Below are 23,104 nucleotides of genomic sequence, written 5' to 3'. Positions count from 1 at the left end.
AGATTATTTTTATACTTTATGTATTCTTGTGGCTGCTATCACTTTATAATATGCTAAAATGTGATTGTTAACTATTTTGCATCTTTTTATTTCTTTTGTATCTCAAAGATCTGCTATTTCATGAGTCACTTAACAAGTGCAAATAACTACTGCCATTTGCATTAGTAAATTAAGGTATGAGTTTACTATGGCCAAAAAAAAAATCATCAGGAGGTAGTGGTGAAACATTTTTCCTTTTATCCCACAATCCTTTTCTAGTTTTCCCCAGCCATATCACAATTTAAGGACTTTTATTTGTTTTCCATGAAAAGGAAAGAAAAATGTGTGTGTTCTTATGAGGTGCGTCTCTACAGCCCCTTCCCCTTTATGATGAGTTGAATATTAGACATTTAGATTTCAGAATGAAAAATGTTTCTTTGCTGAGAAGTAGTTCATTTTTATGCATGTATGATCTTGGGTCTGCAAATTACTATCCCCAGAAATAGGTTAGTATTCACTTATGAATGAATCTTCTTGCTTCATATTTCTGTTCATATACCCCACTATTTCTGCCTAATTTATATATAAGGATGAAGTCAGCTTATATGAATTCTTTCCCCAAGGCATGCTTTAGTAGTTTGTCTCATCTATGGGGGAGTCATTTCAAGGCTGCCAGAAATTTTAATTCTTAATGGATATTCCCACGTACATCATCACTTAAGAATGGTTGGCTCCTTCACCTACTTTTTTGTTTGGAATTTTTCCATTTAACAACTATTAAATCAGTGAATCTTGAAATGCTTTTTGAGAGAAATAGAAAAAAATGAAGGGAAATGAATGTATGGGGTGGGGAGTGTACTCAAAATACATGACAGAAGATAACTGAATTTGTTGTGTTATATGTTATAAAGAGGCTTCTGGTTCATTTATGCATTAAACTAAATGGTCTCTGAGGTCCCTAAGTCAAAGATTCTGTTATTCTTTGACCATAAACATTTTAGTACCTTCCTGCTCTACCTTCTAAGATCCACCCATTTAGGTATATCTAAGTGAATTTGTGTAAACACTAAATCAATAATCAATTTATAACCTTGTTCCAGGTGTCTCCTATGTGCCAGACATTGTGCCAAGCGCTGGGGATACAAAGTGACAAAAGACAGTTTCTATCCTCAAGGAGCTTATAATCGAATGGGAGTATTAATATTAGTCTGAAATGCTTGACATAATTATTAGTCCCACTTCTCTGGAGAGTTGGTCTTGATTTAATCGTAAATGTCCTTGTAAGTAAGGACAGAGGCAGACTCTGTGGAAAGTAGGTTCCGTAACACCTGTTCTGTTGTAACTAGTGTTATTGTATAATCAACATGACTTCACAGTTTTTTTAAAAAATTGGAGAAATTAAACAACAAATCCACTTTTGCCTCAATTTTCTTATTTTCCCAGACTGAAATAATGTACAAAAAATCCTAATACAGACAGCTGAACAGTGTCCTTGTGTGCACATTGACATGCATACTTTACTCACATACACTACAGAGAGAGAGAGAGAGAGAGAGAAAGAGAGAGAGAATGGTGACATTGGGTAACTTTGATGCTGAAAGAAAAGGAATAGGATGGATGTCTGCTTCTGTGAACACTTAAATGGTGACATAGCCATTTTCTAACAAGAGCGCTCTTGGCTCCATTTTAATCTACCATTACCTACGTTGTTTGACCCTCCACTATCTCTGCTTCTCTTACTTTCAAATTTAAAGACTGACTAATTGGAAAGTTACACTGTTCACATTTTCTGAAGTCCATTCATGTCATGATTCTTGGTGTTGTGAGAATTAGAAGCCGCTTCATTTTCTTTTCATCTTACCTTCTAGTTGCATTTCAAGCATAGAACTTCTTGTTGAAAGACAGATATAATGTAAAGGGGGCTAGTTGTTTTACTGTGATGTCAGTAGGAGCAAAGTACTCTCTCAACTCTGTAAACTACCTTCTCTTTTTTCTTTTCATTGCCTATGTTTTCTAACTCTTCATTTATACCATGCTGGAAGCTTATAAAATTAATTAACCCTGCAAACAGCTTACAGTTTGAGGTAGCTAGGTGGTTCAGTGGATTGAGCAGTGGGCCTGTAGACAGAAAAACCTGAGTTCAAATGTGTCCTCAGATACTTAGTTAGCACTATAACCCTGCGGAAGTCACAAGCCTTTTTGCTTCAGTTTCTTCATCTGTAAAATGAGCTGGAGAAGGAAATGGCTAACTACTCTTATCTTTACCAAGAAAACCCCAAATGAGGTCATGAAGAATCTAATATGACTGAAATGACTAAACAACAAAAACTGCTGCTTGGAATATCTTTTTTTAAAATCTGTTTTCCTTTTCTGTCCTATAATCTACATTCCACATTCCAGATGTGCATGATAGCTCTTCATCTTTGGAAGTGTGGTGCTTTCATGCTCCAACTAGTAGTTGAATGAGAGTTTTACTGGAATGAATGTCTAATTTAAACATTAGAGCATTTTGTGTTTTTGTATCCCCCTTGCCCCCCTTTACCTCCCTATTCTCCTTCTATTTTGTTTTTAACTATGAATAACTTGCAGACTGCAACTTAAATATTGATGTTATAACTTCCTTTACAAGATATTGATACGTAGTCTAAAGGTAACAGTTCTCTTTGCCTACAAGACAGGTCTATTTGAAACTATTTCTATGCTCCTGAGCCACTCCTTCCTTTTACTACAAGAAACACCCAAATCACCTCTTCCCTGAAAGTGCATTTCATACATCTCCATCTTTGTGATAGCACTAGAGTCATTATAGAGCAGTTGGCTCTGATACGCTTGCACAGACACAAATTGAGTCCGACAGGACTGATGTCTCCAGGACTTCGCTGTCATTTGAAATGCTGGCATGAGGATGGTAGCAATGAAAGGCGGGGAGGAGAGGGGAAAAGAGCTGATGGCTGCACACTTTTCCTATGAAGATTTTTTTTTTAGATTTTGATCTTTTGTTATAGCCCTGAATGACTCCAGGTACTTTTACAGTGTAGATTGATAAGAATGGTCAATTCAGAGGAGCTGGCCAGCTATTGTTCTCTAATAGATCCTGAACCTTATGTTAGAGTTTAAAACTTACCTCTTCCTATCACCCCAAAATCTCTATAAAGCTATCTGGTGGAATAATCATTAAAATGACTTTTCTCCGCTTTCTATTTTATTTTCCCTTCATACAGGCTACTCATGCATGGCAATGAACATGATAGTATCTTTTTTCCCTGCCTTCTTGTTTTATTTGATAGGTTTAAGTATAGTATTTGTCTTGCAGTTATTTTTAAGGCCCAGGTTGTTTCAGTGATTTGGCCAATTTGGGGACATCTCTAGTGCCCCTTGTTGCAAATTACTTTTGTGTATTATATGGTCCATATGATAGGATTAGATGTGTCAAATTTTTGTTTTCAAACACTCTGGTTAAACATGGTCATTCTGAAAATTCTTCCTGGAATGAGAAATTTGGAAAAAAAGTCAAATCAAATTTTAAAATAAAGTCATTCTGTGACTGCTGGAATTGGTTCTAGAATTCCTGGTTCTGTGATAATGGTTTCTGTTCTTACTCAAGTTCAGGTTCTCATTACCCTTGGTATTGGTCTCTTTGCCTATCGTTTTTGACCTCTATATCCTTAAAACCCCATGAAATGAATAGTTTTCTACTTCATAGTTCTCACCCTGTTGTACTCCTGCCTCTTACCCTTCAAAGTCGTCCCATTGCTAGCTGAATAAAAATCCTGGCTACTTAGCCTGTCACTTAGGCACATTGTCATATGTCCCTAGCCTATCTCTCTTGCTTTAGAACCAACTATTTGTTGTTCAATCGTGTCAGTAGTGTCAGCCTCTTCATGACCCGATTTTGAGGTTTTCTTGGCAGAGACACTGGAGTGGTTTGCTGATTCTTTTTCCAGCTCATTTTATAGATGAAGAACTGAGGCAAAAAGGATTCATTACTTATGTCACACAGATAAAAAGTATCTGAGCCCAGATATGAACTTAGGAAGATAAGTCTTCCTGACTCCAGGTCTGGGACTCTCTCCAATGAGCTACCTAGCTGCCCTTCTCACCATATAGGGACCTTTATTTTTTTCTAATTTAGAATCTTCCCATCACCCCACCCCCAATATCTTTGGAAATGCTTTCAAAGCATTTCCAAAGGCTGTCATTCTTGCAAGCAAAAATTAAATGGGAAGTGAAAAGAGTTTTGGAACCAGAGGACTCAGATGCTAATCCTGCATGTGTGTGTGTGTGTGTCTGTCTGTCTGTCTGTCTGTCTGTGTGTCTCTCTCTCTCTTTCTGCTTTTCATGATCTAGAACAAGTAACTTCACCTCCCTAGGACTCAGTTACCTCATCAGTAAAATAGGGGTATTGGATTAGATGGTTTCCCTCCCTCCTAGACCTGTAGAATTTTATATATACCTCTTCTACTGGTAATTGTTACATACTGTTTTGTATTCTTTTCATTTCGATGTGACTCACCTCACCCATTAAATGTTCCAAGAACACAGGTACAATGTTTTAAGATCATAATTCTAGACCTGGAAGGGACCTAAGAACCGTTCTAGTCCAACTCCTTCTTTTTGCAGAAGAGCCTAGGGAACTTGACTTTTCCAGTGTTCCAGTGATAATAGTGTTAGAGGTGGAACTTGAATCCAGGTACTCTGATAATGAGCTCTTGCTCTTTCCACTGAACCAATTCATCATTCCTCCTTTCGTACCAGCTAGCACAGTGCTTTGTACACTCTTTCAACAAATGAAAGAGTGGATAAATGAATGAATGACAGTAATTGTTATAAGGAAAATGTTTAAAAAACATTTAGTAGCCTTAAAATCTGAAGATCCCTTTAAATCATAAATGTTCCTGAGGTTTTCATTGTGGTGTAGAGATGTCCTTGGGTTCTAGATGACTCTTTCTAAAAGAACCTTGAGCCCTGATGGCAGAAAGGAATGTCTAGCCAAAGAATGTTTGTCTACTGTCTGTAGACCAGCATAGCTAAGTTCAGATAGATACTGTTAAAGGGTTGGCCAGCAGGTGGACATATTTTTGTGGCCACAACAGTTCACTGAAACAAGGAGTAGAGAGTTTGCCTTCTACCTCAGTAGAGGGAATATCCACTTGAAGTTAATTCAGAAAGGTCATGCTAACTATTATTTTGACTTATGGAAGCCAAACTAGCCTTAAACGTTGATGTGTCTGCAGGGAGAAAGCCAAATGTACCATTTTAAAAAATTCAACCTTCTACCATTTAGCCTGAGAAGTTGAATTAGCCCTGTCATTTCACCTAGTGCCAAGAAAGCAGCTTCCATTATGTTGTCAATAATAGACTTTTATTCTGCACGGTGGAACTTCTCTCGAATCCCTCTTATAGCATTGGTGTGTTTCATTCTACTGATGTATTCAAGTAATGTTTCATTAAAAGTGACAGTTCATTCTCACGGTTTATTGCCCCAAAGGTGGCATTGAGCAGGGGAGAATGAAATCTGAGGAGGTAGACTTCAGGTTGGCCTGGAAATGGAACAAGTTGGTCTTTGGGGCTGACATTTAGCCACTCGTGAATAAAGTGGACCTAAGGATTTCCTTCCTAATGTAGATGGATTGTGGTTACGATTTATCATGCTTTTACAATACTTTGTGTATCACATTGTGATTGTGATGGAAAAGTTAAAAAAAAAAGCAGAAATCTAACCCTTTCCTTTTTTCTCCCTCTTTTTTCTCTCTTTTCTGTTTCTATTTCTTTGCAGGCTCTGAAAGCCCATCAGCTGAAATTTCAGACCGGACAGACTCGCAGTGGCTTCTGGGCCCGTGAGAACGAGGCTGCCAAGGCTTGCTGGTGCCAAGCTGCAGAATGATTCACGTAGCCAGGCCAGTGGTGGTACTCCTGTACTTCGTCCTCTATGCTGAGGCCGAGAGTAAGTACCATTCTTCCATTCTATATGGGAGTTGTGACCATAATGAGTGGCATTGTTTTCACTTGGCACTGGGATCCAGGTCTCTGAATAAGTTTCCTTGGGAGTAAATTTTGAGACACTGTGGGATCCTCCTTGGCTCTCAGCCAGTATTTGGAAGGGATTATTTACGTGACTTCCTTGCCATTTCCCCCCTCTTAATGCCCCCTTTCTTATGCATTGAACTGATCCTACTGTGTTTTATTTACTTCTTACCAGACTGTGGATAAAGACAATATGAGGAGAATGATATCCCCCAAAGGGAGGTTAACCATTCAGTGATTCTAAGTAGCAACCCATCATTCAGGCCCATTAGAAACTTCTTTGTGGTGTTGTGTTTTTTTTTTTTTGGATTATTTCTAAGTTTGGAAAAATGCACAATATCATGTTGAGTCCAATTAAACTTCCAAGCCCCCTAGTAACTGTCACAGCAGCTGTTCTAATGTATTATTTCCGACAGCTGTCGTGGAGTACAGTGTCCAAACAGATCAAGCGGAACTGACAACTTCAGTGAAATCAGTGTGTGTGTGTGTGTGTGTGTGTGTGTGTGTGTGTGTGCGTGTGTGCGCGAGCTCGCTCGTCCATTCACATTTGTGGGTGAGAAATAGGGAAAGAAAAAAATTGTGTCGTTGTGGAAATTGGTGGCATGTAGACACTGAGACTCTGACGATGGCACTCATTTTATGAAACTATAGGGTTTTGGTCAATTAGCTTGCCAATTAATGAGAAGATAATATCTTCTTTTTAATTAGGAAATCATTAAGTCTACCTTGTTTACACGTGTTTCTTTTCCCAGCTGTCCTGTGGCCTTTTGGAAGAGATAGCACAGAAACGAGCAAATTTCACTTGCTTGTACTTGTTGACAAGGGCTGGTTTCTTGCTAGTGGTTCCATTCCCATGGTTGCCGGCCTTTTTCTTTGGGAGTCTCTTGTTGCTGTTAAGAGGAAAAACATCTGCAGTCTTTAATTTCTCTCCCCCTCCCCCCAGTGGACTATTTTAGTGAGATTCAGTCAGATCACGTTAAGGATGCCTCCTACTCAAGGGTTCTGTGTCATCTTAGCTCATATATTAATTGCATTCTGACAAAAAGCCCCCCCCAACAATAGCCCATTTCCTTGTTAAAGTAAAGAGCTCTGTTTTTTCCACATAATCTTTTGGGGGGATGAATGAGAGAGTACATATATAGAACATATGTGTTTGTTGCATACCAAGGGTTAATAATGTGTGGGCTCTTCTCCAGACTGTTAATGACCAGCTGGGAGAGTTGTGTCTAAGGTGAAGCCAAGGACGGTTTAACACTTTAGCCAGCAAATAATTAACTGGGAAAAGACCCAAATATGGGGCATTCTCGTTCTTTCAAAACATGGTTTACGTCTTCGTTGCTTTTAAAGTTGAAATCTAAATTTAGTGTTAATGAAAAAAGCAACATTTTGGAATACAGCACATTACTTCTACTGTTTAAAGGCTAGACTCTAGACTTCACTTTGGGCAGAATGAAAAGTAAAGTTGTTTTATGTTTTATATTTCCATTGTCAGAAAGCATCTAAACATTTACTTAAAATGAATTGTTAGTTCATTAGGACTTAATCCAGTGCTGGTAATTTTCAATATTGATGGAATTCTTTTACTCTGCAGATATATAGACAGACAGGCAGACAGATACATATACTTTCATATGTATAAGTACTCTTCATCCGGAATTCCTCAGTCTTTGGAAGAAAGGGCAGGCTGACTTTGACTCTGATACAACATCTCCTTTTCGAGACTATAGTTAAAAAACTTTGAAAGCAACTGCCTCTACAGAGAAGCTTCTCTTTGTCATTCACCTTCATTTGTGGTATAGTGCAGAACTTCCTAATAAATCGCAAAAGTATCTTGTTAATATATTTTAGTTTTGCCAAAGTAGTGTTGTTTTAATTTTAAGAATTTATATGATTTTTATACTTGACCGTAGCCAACAAACAACCCATTTTGCTTCTCTGTCATCCCATTAATACAGTTTCATTAATGAAGTTAGGGTTGGGAAGATGAAGCCTGAATTGTTTCTTCTTCATATATGTGTATGTGTGTATTATTTTAGTATATAATATATATATATATCCTAGTATGTGTGTATATACACATATATGTGTGTATAATATATAAACACATATAATGCTAGTAATGAAATCACTGAAATACCTCCTTTTTAAATAATTCTCCATAGAACTGGAAAAAATAGTCAGAATATTGCTCTACTATATGTGGTTTATGCTGTTTATTATATTGACTTAGCACCATAGTGTTAACACCTCCATTATGGGCCCACTTTATTATATCAGGCATTTAGAACATGCACTTATGTATGTGTATGGTCCTTTCTACTTCTAAGATTAGGGAAGCGAGGTAGCACAGTGGATAGATCACTGGCCCTGGAGTGAAGAGGACCTGAGTTCAAATCTCACCTCAGATACTAGCTGTGTGACCCTGAGCAAGTCACTTAGCCCTAATTGTCTTAAACATCTGGGGCCATCTCTACTCATCCTGATATATATATATATATATATATATATATATATATATATATATATATCTTAACACTGGACCTAGATGACTCTGGAGAAAAGAGGTGAGGTTGGTGACTTTGCACTTATATTCAATTCAGTGCAAGCCATGACATCACCCTGATGTCATGGTCTTCTTGGAGAATGAAGGATAAACAAGAATAACTTGTAAGATTTCAGAGTTCTATGATTTAATACATGGCATATACAAGACTGTATAACAATTCATTATGCCTTATTAGGGTTCTCCAACCTGCTTGTTTTTATGTAATCTATTAACAAGCAAAGGAAGAATGGTACAGGGGAAAGAGCACTTGATTTGGAGTCACCATACCTGGGTCTGTCCCTATCTCTGTGACCTTAGCCAAGTCACTTAACATCTACAACCTTCAGTTTCTTCATCTGTAAAACAAAAGGGTGGGGGGCAGCTAGGTTGTGCAGTGGTTAGAGCACTGGCCCTGGAGTCAGGAGGACCTGAGTTCAAATCCAGTCTCAGACACTTGACACTAGCTGTGTGACCCTGGGCAAGTCACTTATCCCCAATTGCCTCACCAAAAAAATTAAAAATGGTGGGGACAGCTAGGTGGTGCAGTGGATACAGCACCAGCCCTTGATTCAGGAAGACCTGAGTTCAAATCTGGCCTCAAATACTTGACATTTAGTAGCTGTGTGACCCTGGGCAAGTCACTTAACCCTCATTGCTCCACCAAATAAAAAAAAGGGGGGTTACACTACATGGTCTCTAAGGTGTCTTCCAATTCTAAATTCATGATTTTATGATATGCTTTCTCCAAGGCAGAAAAGGATGTTAAATATAGGGAGGCAGGGCATGCATTTCTGCCAAGATGACTGGGATCAGTGTTAATTTTGCCTAGTGAATAAATTTAGAATTAAGAGTGATAATCTCCAACATTTTATATTTTGACCCTTTATCATTGTTATCAAGTTACCCAGGTCATGAAAATGAATAAGGAGTAGAAATTCTGTCTGTTTGTCTGTCTCTCAAAGGCTTATGCCATTCACAATGCTCATCTTCAAGCATGGACCAATTCACCTAAGGAACATTCACATCTTGTTAAAAATGCCTTTCCCAAATTATTATTTGAGCTCACGGGTATGTTTCCAAAACACTTAATTATTCTTAAATAGGTAATTTGCTGTGCTTAATATAGCAATTTAGTAAGATTCCCTTTGGCAATATTCATACCTGAAAGAAAAAAAAATGTATTGGTTACTCTAACCAGTAGGAATAAGTTTGTTTGGAGCTTCATTCTTTAGGAAGAATATTAGTTGTTGTTGCTGTTTTAAGCAATGCTTATTAATGCCCAATTCCCTTGAGCTTCCTTGACTATGAGGTAAAGCGAAATGAAAGATCCTTTGCTTTTAAGCTGTTAAATTAGCAACATCCTACTGTCTGTAATGACAAAAATGCTTTAGCTTTTTCTGTGATCCTTTCATCCAGCTGCTGATGTTCTGGTCACAATGTGAATTAATTGGTTACTAACAGAGGAGTAACCAGCCTGTAACTTGTAAGAATACAAAAGAAAAACAACAAACGTGTATGTCACGCATAATTCTATACAGTACAGTATAGATTGCTGTCTTTTGGTTTTGTCTTCTTTCTTTTTTACCAAGAAGGTAATACCTTTTTTTAATCTTTGATGTCTTTGTGTGGTGAGACACTAAAGAAAAGAAGAACACCTAAAGTGTTTGAGGTGTATCTTGGAAGCCAGTTATTACATTCCTTGTGGTGTGGCAACACTTAGGATTCCACTGCCACGTGATTGCCTCTTTTCCCTCCCTCCAGGTTACCAACTGCTTGCTCCACCCTCCCTCCACCTAGTTACTATTTATAGGGTCAGTTTTGACCACTTAAACTTTGGTTTGTTTCTGAGGCATACCTCTTCCTGCCGGTGTTTACATGGCCCAGTCTACCATGGAAGTGACAAACCACCAACTACCCTTAATTGAGGGATGGGGCTGGTGTGTGAGGAGGGATAAGACACAAATGTATGTGACGGATCAGCAAACCAATTTCCCATCAACCTGTAGGCTTAATCTGCGGTTCAGAAACTTATTTTTTAAGTAGTTGCATTTTAGGATAATTGGTTGTTTTCTGTGATCCTGGGTATTTTTAATGCATTGGAAAAATTGAGAAGGTCCATAGACTGTTTCACATTGCCAAAATGAGCCATATCACTCACTCACACATGCTTGCTTTCTCTCTGTCTCTCTCTCTCTGTCTCTGTCTGTCTCTTTCTCTGTCTCTCTGTCTCTCTCCCATTAACCACAAAGCTGGATCTTGCATATTTTCCTCTTTTCTCCTTCCTCTTTATTTTCAAATTTTATGGCCTACATATCAATAGCATCTCAAGGGACACATTTTCCCTCCGACATCAGTTTGACAATATGTATCTTATTTTATCCTGGTTATAACAGCAAATTGGAAGCCTCAAAAAAGGTGATATCTGTTAATGTGCATGTGCTATTAACTTGACTGCATCTGGTCATTTTAGAGAAATAAATCTGTAAAAAATATAAATCACTATCTAGATATACAGTTCTTTTCCCAAAAAGAGACATTAGTCAGAATGCCCTTGATTCTTCATGCAGTCACTTTAGTGATTTCAAATAGTATAAACTTAATGGGCCCATTACCTTTTGGTAAGTCTGTCCTACTAAAATTTGACCTTAAGAAATTGATAGTAAATTGACCCCAAATTGTAACTATGCTATGTTCCAAATATTTAGTCTTAAAATGATAATTCATTTTTCATCATTGATAATTTATTTTCCAAATTCTATTATTTCATCTGTCTTAAATATTCTAGCCATCAAGTTGACCATGTTTAAATTGGAGTATTTTATCTTTTTTAACATTAATGACAAATGGGAAATTAGTAATTAATTTAGGAATATAGGTAGAGTTTCAACATCTTGTGAGAAAAAGCTATTTTTACTTTAGCTTTATTCTTAAAGAAAAGTTTTCAGATGCAATTTTCAGTTTGAGTAGAAAATTTTATAGCTATTTTTACAAAAATTGTCATATAGTATTGTGACAGTAATTTTATATTACCATTGTTAAATCTGACATTGAAACACACTAAGTACTCATGACTTCAGTTTGGGGAAAAACAACACAACACATACATACAAAAACATCTTTCCCTCAGAAGGAAGATGAACAAAGCTTTTTAACTATATTCATTCTAAGATGTCTTCCTGTATCTCTGTGAAATGAAAGGTTAGGATGGAGGGCCAGAAGTCAGAAACAAAGAAGACTCTAACTACTCAATCTAAAAAGATTTCTTAATAAACATATAATTCCAGGATACTTCTAATTTCTATAGCTTTTAATGACTTTAGAAGTCTATTTGAATTACATCTATTGATCAAAATATGATAATTTCTAGATTAGATGCAATTAGTAAAGTAGATGACGTGAATTTCTAGGCACATAAATCTTTTGTTGGGATATCTCTGTTAAACTTTGTTAAACTTCACTTGGGCATTACTAATCCATCTTGCTGCATAAGGATACCTCATAAGAGGTATCTAACACTGGGAAAAAATTAACTTTGGCAAAACTTAGGCTATATTCATTGACTACTTAGTTGACCGAATTTCCGTTGTGTGGTATTATTACTATTATGTCTGTATAATATATAATAGGTTCATTCTATGTAGATAAAGACCTTAAAATCTATGTAGCTAAATAAAGGAATCTACTTTCAGGCCTTAAAATCTAAGTCTTCTCGTTATCAGAATCATAAACATTAGCCTTCAGCTTCTATCTTTGTTTATTGAGAGGATTTGGATTATTTTTGAAAATTGATATTATGCTATCTAAAACTTTACCCAAATCTTCCCTTAACAAATTAGTTTCAGTAGAGTATGAGAGAATTAGCTAGTGTAGTGGTTAGAACTCTGGACTTGGAATCAGAAAAACCCAGCTTCAAATCCCACCTGTAAAATTACTAGCTATGTAATTAGCTGCTCCTTTGCAAATCAGTTAATGTATCAAATCCTGTTTCTTCCTCTCTTAAAAAAATCCCATATCATTGGTGATTTGAGGATAAAATAAGATCATATATGTAATAAGCTTCTATGATTATTATAACATTAGAATTCTGTCACTTATTTTTGCTGGAATAATATGTTTAAATGATATGAATAGAAGACAAAGTTCAGAGAAGATACTGAGCTGATAGAAAACTTAATGGACAATCTACTTCAGACTTTTCTATCTAGGCAGGTTAAAAATAGTAGCTGAATAATAGTTGTCTTCCCCAATTTAAATATAAAGATGGAAGATCTCATACAACTTCCCTTAGTAAGTCTGCCCTGTTGTTTAGTAACCTTTTGAGGTACCTGAAAAGATGTTTTGTCTAAGTCATCTTTCACTAATTTCTCCCAGGTTAAGGTCTACTGGATAAGGTGAGCTAGAAAAATGATAGAAAGCTATCTCAGGGGCAGCTAGATGGCGCAGTGGATAGAGCACCGGCCCTGGAGTCAGGAGTACCTGAGTTCAAATCCAGCTTCAGACACTTAACACTTACTAGCTGTGTGACCCTGGGCAAGTCACTTAACCCCAATTGCCTCACTAAAAAAAAAAAAAAAAAAAGCTATCTCATCTGCCTTTTCTCTAAAGTAAATCATCATGGTACCAATTCTTCCTCATTTTCATGGTAGAATGTATTTCTTTTGACTTTCAAAACATCCTTGTCATTTTCCTCAGTTGGTCTCTTTCTTCATCACTGTCATCAGGACCTGCCTTTGAGACAAAGGACTGGAAAAGATGATCTCATGAGGACTCTTGGGCAGTGTGATTTTTAATCATCCCCTCCATGATTATTGCTTATATAATACCTTATGGTCCTGTGACCATGAAGAACCTATCTGCTTATGTAGCTTTGGAAGGTTATTTAAAAAGTCCTGCCCTTTAGGAACAGAGAGTCTACAACAGATGCCTTGAAAACCTGTCTTGGAGTCTGAATTCAGCTACTCATTGGCTCTGTGGCCTAGAACAATTCACTTCTTTTCATTAGAACTCAGTTTCCTCCTAAGAAAAATAAGAGGTTTGGGCTAGTTGATTCTCAGGGTCCCTTCCCGCTTCAGCATTCTGTGATTCTCTAAAGTGGAAAAGCACAAAGGAAATATATAAGAAATTGACTAGATGATGAATTTATTATCCTCTTTAAGCCACCATGATACACAGACAACCTAGACACAGTGCTTGTATAAACACCTCACCAGTTTTACTATGATTAAAGGATTATGCATTTTGGTTGAGATGATGTAGTTCATGAATCTTTCTTCCTCTGTCTCTCTCTGTCTCTGTCTTTCTTCCTCCCCTTTCTTGGTGCCTCCCTCTCTTTTTATGACAGAAACACACTTACATTTTTTCCTACTATCTAACTAACCTCTACCACAGTATGAAGAACATAAAGGCTTTCCTTATCTTAGCTAGATATCACTATAGTGGTATTATTTGAAGGGGAAAAGTTAGTTTATTTGCTAAAATTTTTCTTTACACATAATCTTTATTGGGAGTTTTTAATGTCAAACAGAGAATTTTATATTTGTTTCTGGAAGTAATAGGGAGCCACTGAAATTTATTGAATAGGAAGATGTATAGTCAGGTTTGCACTTGAATAACTCTACCAGCTGAATGGAGGATGGATTAAACTAGGGAGAGACTTGAGGTGGAGACACTAGTTAGAAGGTTATTGTAATAGCCATGGGTTATGATAATGAAGGTCTATATCAGGATGGTAGCTTTGTGAGTGGAGAGGTAAGCCATATGAGAATTATTGTGAAGGTAAAAATGAAACTTGAGGAAAATTTGAATTATGTAAGTGGAATATGAGCAAAGGGGTCAGGAATGACTTTGATTTTTCAATCCTGGGTTACTAGAAGTATAGTGGTGCCATTGACAGTAATGGGAAAGTTGGGGAGGAAGGTGGTCTGGGAGAAAGATAATGAATTCTGTTTTGGACAGCTTGAGTTTGACATGTCCACTACTGGTGCCTGCCTTCTGAGATCACCTTCCATTTTTGCTGTAAATATCTTATATGTATGGGGTTTTTTTTGCAAGTTAGCACCTCCATCTGAAATTTACCTTTCTTTGTATCCTCAGCACTTAACAAAATGCCTGCATGTAGTGAGTATATAAATGAAAGCTTATTGAAAGATGGACTGTGGCATATCTGAAATGAGATGTGCACAAAGTAGGAAATAGTTTGGTGAATTGCTAGTAAGGGCCAAGATTGCCTGATATAGAGAGTTAGTGATGTGAACTAAGACTGAAAAGTTAGAAGGAGACATTGTGGTTTGCTATCAACGTGTATGGGAAATTTATATTTTATCTGAGAGGCAATGCAGAGTAATTCAGAGTTTTTCTATAAAGTGATTGCTTTGGTGAGGTGTGTGTCTTAGTGAGATTATTTTGAAAACTGTGGGGAATAATGGAATGGAAAGGAGAGACTGGACACTGGAAGACCAGTTAGGAGATTATTATAGTAGTCCTTCTTAGAAGACATGAGGACCTGAACTAGGGCTGTATTCATATGAGAGGAGACAGGTATAAGAGATATTGTGATTGTTGATTGATAGATCTAAATAACTCAATTAGAGACAAAGGGGTTATCTGAGGTGCCCAGTGGAGGGGATGGGACTAATTTTAGCTTGGGTAAAGTAAAGAGAAGGGATTTTGAGGGAGAGGCACCAAGAGTAGAAGACAGAAGGAAAAGAAATGGAGAGGAGATTGGGGGGAGAGGGAGGGGTAAAGAAAGATGGGGGGGTAGCTAGGTGGCACAGTGGATAGAGCACCGGCCCTGGAGTCAGGAGTACCTGAGTTCAAATTTGGCTTGAGACACTTAACACTTACTAGCTGTGTGATCCTGGGCAAGTCACTTAACCCAAATTGCCTCACTAGAGAGAGAGAGAGAGAGAGAGAGAGAGAGAGAGAGAGAGAGAGAGAGAGAGAGAGAGAGAGAGAGAGAGGGAGGGAGGGGGGGGGATGAAGAGAGATTTAGAGTATTTATTGTTTCAGAAGGGACCAACATATGGAGTACTGAAGATTGTTGCTATTAGTGAATAAGTGCTATACTGTTAGGAAGGTAGAACGTTTTCCGTGAAGGTTGTAAAGATGTGTTTCTGTGTAAAGCAAGCTGTTTGAAAACCTAATTGAATCTTGAAGTCTCTGATTTCAGGATCATGAAGAAAAAACAAACAGGAGGCTGTTTTCTTCAAGATTTCAGACTTCACAGTTAAATGTGGAAAGTCAGAGGCTCTGAATATGCCTTCTGTTGTAAGGAGCACTAGGGGGCAGCTAGGTGGCGCAGTGTATAAAGCATCAGCCCTGGATTCAGGAGGACCTGAGTTCAAATCTGGCCTCAGACACTTAACACTTAGTAGCTGTGTGACCCTGGGCAAGTCACTTAACCCTCATTTCCCCCCACAAAAAAACCCCAACCAAACAAAAAATCAAATAAAATCCTTAATGTCTCTGTACAGGAGCACAATAGTTAGTTCCTTGAAGCTTAAAGGGGGGAGGGGGTATGATTCTTCAGTGTAACAAAGCCCAGAAACACTTGGCCTGAGAAAGTGTACTCAGATTTTTATAGGTTCATTGATTACTTGGGAACCAAGTAGTAGTAGCCTTTTATACCTTGTTAAAAAAATTATTTAAGTGAAACCCGCTAATCTTGTTGTAATATACATTTATCTAACCGGGAGAACTTCAATTCAATGCATCTCTGTTCCATAGGCATTTAGTAAGTGCCCATCGTGTGCCAGGCTGTTTGCTAGTTACTAAGGATGGAAAGAGAAAAGGGTCAGTGCACGTGCACAAGTGGTTATTGATAACGATGCTGATGCTGATGATAGCTGCTTACATGTCTATGTCTTTAAGATTCACAAAGCAGTTTCCTCACAACAGCCCTGTGAACTAGCTAATGCAAGTATGATGGCAGCCCTGGCTTCCAATGAGGAATCTGAGGCTCACAGAGATTTATAACTTGCCCAACACTGCTAGTTAATCTTAGAGTCAGGATTAAAATCCAAGCCACCTGAGTTCCAGTTAATATATGAGTGACATCATGGCCATGGAGTCAGGAATACCTGAGTTCTAGTTTGGTTTCTGACCCATACTGACTCCATTTCCTTGGTCAAGCTTGGTACCACAGGCAACTTGGTGCCCCAAGCAACCCCCTACATCTTTAAACTGCAGAAATATTGCCAATCTGCTTTGGTGGAAGCAGTTTCCTCACTGAATGTTCCCTTCACCAAAAAGATCATATTTACATCTATGTGATCTATACATACATGCATATATACATACGTACATACATGCATTGTAACTATCTCTGCATATTGACTGCATACACATGCTACATGTATCTCTAAATGAACATATTAAATGCATTTTAGTATTTTTAATTATTCATATTTCTTTAATATCCGTTCATTGATTCATTAATCAGCACATTTATCCAACAGGTAGATGCTTAGTAAATGGAATTATGAGATGTCTACAGTATATAGGAATAGAATCTGCTTCAGTGAGGCAGTCACTCTAAATTTTTTTTCATGATTAAGATCCTCAAGTTTAATCCCACTTGGACATTCTTATTTCAGACTTTATGATGATAAGAATATATACTGGAAAACATAGTCTATGCTCAATTATTCCATTTCATTATAGTCTCCATAGGTAATCACACCAAACAATATCATCGAAGAAATAACTGTTTTGAAAAATGTGTCTGATACAGATACCATCCCAACAGAGATGGCATATTTATTCTAGAAAATAGCTCTCCTCTCTCCTTACATGCTTGGTCCACCATCTTTTAGGATCCTACCTCTCTCTGATGTGGTTTATATGATGCAAATTTGCATGATGCAAAAGTTTAAAACACATTACATTGAAGTGAGTTTTTAAAAAATGAATGCAAAGATTATGAGTTTATAATAGCAATTTGTAGGAGTATTTCCATAAGTGAAAATGCATATTTAAAGGAGCATGCATAGTTGAAAAGTTTTAAGTATAATGATGTTCCATGATTCATCAAATTAAAAGTACTTAGAAGAAAATATGACTACACTTTATAAGGGTTGGGATTTCTGACTCATAAAGGAGAGATCTGAAGAATCAAATGTTATAAGTATTTCTTGGCAGCTAGTATGAGGCTCTAGTTTTTGAGTATTTGTGAAGGGTATGAGTAAATGCTAGCTGGGATGCAGTTTTGGGGGGAAGATGTTGTGTAAAGATGTAGGACTAATTAGATTAAACAAAATTTTGGCTGAAAAAGAAGGAAAGTGACTGTTGGCAAAGTTTATCAGATGGTAGAGTATTCCCAAAGGAAATAGTGTAAGTCCCACACCATGAATCATTGGAAGTACACAGTAGAAGACAGTAGAGAGTTGCTGTTTATGAAATAATAAAAATTTTGTTGGCAAAGGGATACAAAAAGATCACTCGTGAATTGCATAATTCTCTTTCATTTTTAATTGCTCTGGTTTGGAAAACAGGAAGAAGAGGGGGAAATATAATAAAAATTTTACTTGGATTCTTAGATCCCTTTGTATCAGAGAGATCCTAGTTTAGCAAATGAGTCTAAATACTACCATTGAGAAGGAATAAATTGGCTCACTTTTGATAGTTGGATGTACTCAGTTTTCTAACAGCTTTGTAGAATAATTTTATAAATCACAGAAAGTCACCTAAATTTTATTAAATCCATAAAATTTGCAGTGGTCTTTCTCCTCCAAACTCTTTAACTGAATTCATGGGCTCATATAATCTTATAATTTTGCACATTGTAGATGGCAAACCTGGTACTAAAACTATAGAAATTATCTACCTAACAAATACTGAAGCTGTGCTCATGCAAAATGAGTAGAGAATTGATAGATTTTTTTCTGAATTAATTAGTAAGAAACACAATCTGAAAAGCCTCAAACCTTTTCCCCAAGGTTGGTGAATTATCCATTTAAGAGCTTTAGGTATCCATTTCACACACTTAGACACAGCATGTTTTAAGAACCTCCAAGTGGTTTTCCTGTTTCATAGGGGAAACCTGCCCTGGGTTTAGTTTCATTTAGCCTCTGAGATAATATGGTTCTGATCATTGTAGTAATAGAATAATACTCTCATTAGGCTACTATAACCATACTCTTTAAAATTCATTTAATATATCAGAATATCATTGGACACCATTAAATTAAATCTCCTTAAGATCAAAGGCCATTTAATTTCTTGTTCTTTGTATCTCAATGCCTGCCATGGTACCTTCTACATAGTAGGCTTTAAAAATATATATTAAAATGAAAGAATAGCTGAAGAGCCTTGAATAAGTTTATCATTTATTGATCATTAAGCAGCATCTGACTTGGTAGAATAAAATATAGCCTTAAAGGCTGTCCTCCAAATAGGGATCTCCCTGCATTTTTCAAGTCTTTTTTAGCTGTAATAACAGAGATAACTTTATTCAGAAGTCTTCTTGATCAGAAGCAGTGTCAAGTAGTAAGTGATATAGTCAGGATTAAACCCCTGGACTTCTTACTCTCAGATAAATACCTCCCTCTTCCCCCATCTCCTTAACTATACTTACTTCATTAAAAAAAGAGAATAGGGGTGGCTAGGTGGCCCAGTGGATAAAGCACCGACCCTGGATTCAGGAGTACCTGAGTTCAAATCCGGCCTCAGACACTTGACACTTACTAACTGTGTGACCCTGGGCAAGTCACTTAACCCCATTGCCCTAAAAAAAAAAAAAGAATAGTTAAAATGTTAGGGGCAGCTAGATGGCACAGTGGATAGAGCACTGGCCCTGGATTCAGGAGTACCTGAGTTCAAATCTGGCCTCAGACACTTGACACTTACTATCTGTGTGACCCTGGGCAAGTCACTTAACCCCCATTGCCCCACAAAAACAAAAAAACAAACAAACAAACAAAAAAGAGAATAACAGTTGATGATACTCTGAAGTGTGCTGGTCCTTCACTTGATGTATTATAATTTTTTAGTATCTTTCATTGACTGAATGACTTTTTTCAGGGAATTTCTTTTCCTGGGCATTCAGTTGAAAATGGCATTATCTTTAGGTCAGCATCTTTACATATCAAGCAAGCTTTTCACCATCTACATCAGAACTCATTATTTCTAATCACAGGTATTAGAATTTTGAGTATACAGATAATAATTCCAAAGGGTGTGGGGGGGCGGAATTGAAGGACTGATTTAAGGCCAGTTACAAAGTCAGATTGAAAGTTGGGGATACTCTGCAAAAGTCATTGCAAATGATGATTTAAGCACATAAGATTCATTATCTCTCAACCCTCTGATGTACTTCGTGCCTGGTTCCAATGTATATTGTATAATGACCAGTTGAAAAACACTGCCTTAAGGACTGAGGCTCTCTGTGCTATCTTTAGGCAGCCACCGAGAGGAGAAAGGCTCGTGCTATTGCAGCTTTTGGAGTTAGCTGCTGCCTTTCTGTTCGCCCAGGTTCATTGTCCTGCCTCTCTGATTGTGATAGCAACAGGAACCTTTTGAAATTGGCATTCACTCAGAATAAATAATGAGTTTTACAAGGCATTTAAGAATATGATTTCCATTCAGTTTTCCAGTCTGTGCTTTGATGCCCTATTCTGATGTAAAATGACTCTGGCTTCTCGGTGCAGTGGAAACTCAACTAAGACCCACTAAGCTTGTAAAGCTTGGAATATAGGATTGGCACATACCAGCCCATAGAAGCTCAGGAAAGAGCTGGCCATCAGGTAATATTTTTTTTATTTTTATCATGGCAACTCTTGAAGATGAAGGTGGAGTGGTGTTTTGCCTCAATTTAGAGAGTACTTAACATAGATAAAATCAGAGATCTTTTGAAGTATTGAAAACATTTCTTCTTGGAGTCAATTTTTTAGAAAAATATATAAATGAGTGTCATAGTTAAGGTATTTACATACTCATAATACTGGACTGGAATATTATATTTTGAGTCCCTTTCATTTTTATCAAAAATTGACACATTGTACTCAAATATCATTAAGCAAAGAGACCAACTGCCATAATCTTCAGAGCAGAATACTATGTATAGATTCAGAGCTCCTTTTTATTGCTTTTTAAGAAGTATTGTATCCTGCTGAGACCCAACACAGGGACTGCTCCATTTCACCCCAATTTCTTTGCCCCATATTTACTAGTGACCTTAGTTATCATTCAACAGTTATAATCCATGCAGTTCTCTGGATAATCCTTCCTCAAGTGAAGGTCTTACATCATGGAAAGCATGCTACATTCAGCATTAGGTAATTTGGATCTGAATTTTGGCTTTACCACTTAATACTTTTCAGATTTTAGGTAAGTTTTCAAGTCTCTATATATTTCTGTAAAATGAGACTATTAGATTATATAACTTCTGTAAGTCACTTCCACCAATGAACCTGTATTTCTAAGACTTTTCCCTATGCAACAAAAGAATGAGCACACAAAAGTATGATAACATATATATAATTTTGAAAACTCTGTAAATTTTAAGAATACCTGACTTTGTATAGTACTCAAGTAGTCACTAAAAAATCATTAGATACTAAAAGAGAAAAGTCTTCATGCTAGAAATGACAGAAAATACAACAGTTTATATTTCCATGAGGCAGTCACTCATATTTCTATAAGACAAAATTGCATAGTAGAAAGCTAGTTTAATAACCAGGAAGACAAGGGTTCAAGCCTTGCCACTGACACATTCCTACTGACTGTGTGAATCTGAGCAAGTCACATGACCTTGTTACTGCTCTAAAGAATACTTTAGAGGAGCAGCTAGGTGGCACAGTGGATAAAGCACCTGCCCAGGATTCAGGAGGACCTGAGTTCAAATCCAGCCTCAGACACTTGACACTTACTAGCTGTGTGACCCTGGACAAGTCATTTAACCCTCATTGCCCCACACAAAAAAATATGTAAATAAAATAAGTCAATAAGAATTCTTTAAGACTCTTAAGTTACTGAGAAGGTGCTAACCTGCATGAGTTGCTTATGATAATGAAGTCCCATTTCCAGTTCCTCTCCTTGTTTCTCCAGTGCTGTATGGTTTATCAGTGGTACCTCACAACAACCATACAGAGGAGGAACTTGCGCAATCTCCTTTTTACAAGGGAGGAAATGGAAAACCTAGAAAGGTAGAGTGATTCACCCAAAGTCTCACTGAGAGAAAAAGATAATAGATGGGATACAAACCAGGTTTTCTCATCACAACTCTCATCCTAGGTTCATTCTATGACATCTCATTTGGAAGGGGATCTGTGAGACAAGATTTTCTGTCATAGACCATTCGTTATAACAGAGCAACAAAATATCTGCCAAAACATCAAAAAAAAAACCTTTCATTTTATGCTGCAGAGCTAGTCATGGGATTCTCTGTTTAATACTGTTTTAAAAGAATACTACATTGATTGGTACTTTGGAAGTATGTGCTAGTTGAAATTGGGAAGAGAATTATTTTTATAGCCTCTAGAGAAAATGTGATGGTGGCATTTCTGTTTAATCAGCATTCTATAGACTCCTTTATTATTTTTACTTAGTAAGGTATAGTAATTATGGTTAAATAACATAAAGGTTGTGCTTCAAATTAGTTGTTTCTCTTAAGGATTTTAATTTAATTTCAAGGAGAGAGTTTCTGTATGCTAATTAAACCAAGGTCTTATTAAAGGTACACTTATTGATGTTTAACTAGTCAGGGATAGTAATTTAGTTATAATATGCCAATTACATCCTTCTAAGAATGTTTTAATAATTATATATTTGATTAAAATAGGTACATGTTAGATATATAATGTAATTATATATTTGAATAAAATAGGTAATAGAAAGAAATGAATGTCTTTAATTGCCTCAACAATGATTTTTATACTACAGCTTAAATATATATATATATTTGTATTTATTATTAATGAAATTTGTAACCATATTTAGCAACTATTCTTTAAAAATTATGTATTCAGTTGAAAATGCAGCTGCATCTGTTTCATTTTGATTTCATATTTTAAGTGCCTAAAATGACAGGAGTTTTTCACATCATACAATTCTATTTGACAAGCATTTTTAAGTGTCTGCTATGTGTAAGACACTGTGGTAGGCTAAAGTTACATGTATAATAGGTATAAAAGATGCCATTCTTTCCTGAAACTTACTCAAATAATTATTTTAATCATTTTTATCACTATGGTATTTATATTTGGTAATCAGTTATTCTGATAAGGTTAACTTTTGTTTCTTAAGTTTCAATCTATTATTCCTTTGAATTGTTTGATCTGAGAATTGGGATGAGAAATATAATTGTTTATATCCTTGTTTCTGATCATGTCAATAGAACTGGCATTCTCATAATGACTAATTTTGTTCCAGACACCACTGGGTGAGAGTAAGCCTAATACAGGGGGTGTAGAAAAAAATTAAAGCTTCCTCAGAGTTTTTGAAAGACTAACTGAAAAGTTAACTATCTATCTAGAGTAAAATGATATTCTACATGAAGAAAAGGGGGGAGTGGTATTCTCTATTGATGAGTACTAATTTGATAATTGCTAAAATAATCAA

The 23,104-nt window shown here is 36.6% G+C and overlaps 1 protein-coding gene across 1 annotated transcript in view; it reads left to right on the top strand.

Moving 5' to 3' along the window:
• The window catches only part of PTPRD (protein tyrosine phosphatase receptor type D), a 2,680,207-nt gene that overhangs the window by 2,178,115 nt on the left and 478,988 nt on the right, over positions 1 to 23,104 (top strand). The window contains 1 exon segment of the mRNA XM_043972034.1: positions 5,756 to 5,923. Within this exon segment, the coding sequence (XP_043827969.1) occupies positions 5,860 to 5,923 (64 nt within the window). The 5' untranslated portion in view covers positions 5,756 to 5,859.

The sequence above is a fragment of the Dromiciops gliroides genome, chromosome 1 (assembly GCF_019393635.1).
Source record: "Dromiciops gliroides isolate mDroGli1 chromosome 1, mDroGli1.pri, whole genome shotgun sequence".
NCBI lineage: Eukaryota > Metazoa > Chordata > Mammalia > Microbiotheria > Microbiotheriidae > Dromiciops > Dromiciops gliroides.
This window is presented reverse-complemented; position numbering and strand designations above follow the sequence as displayed.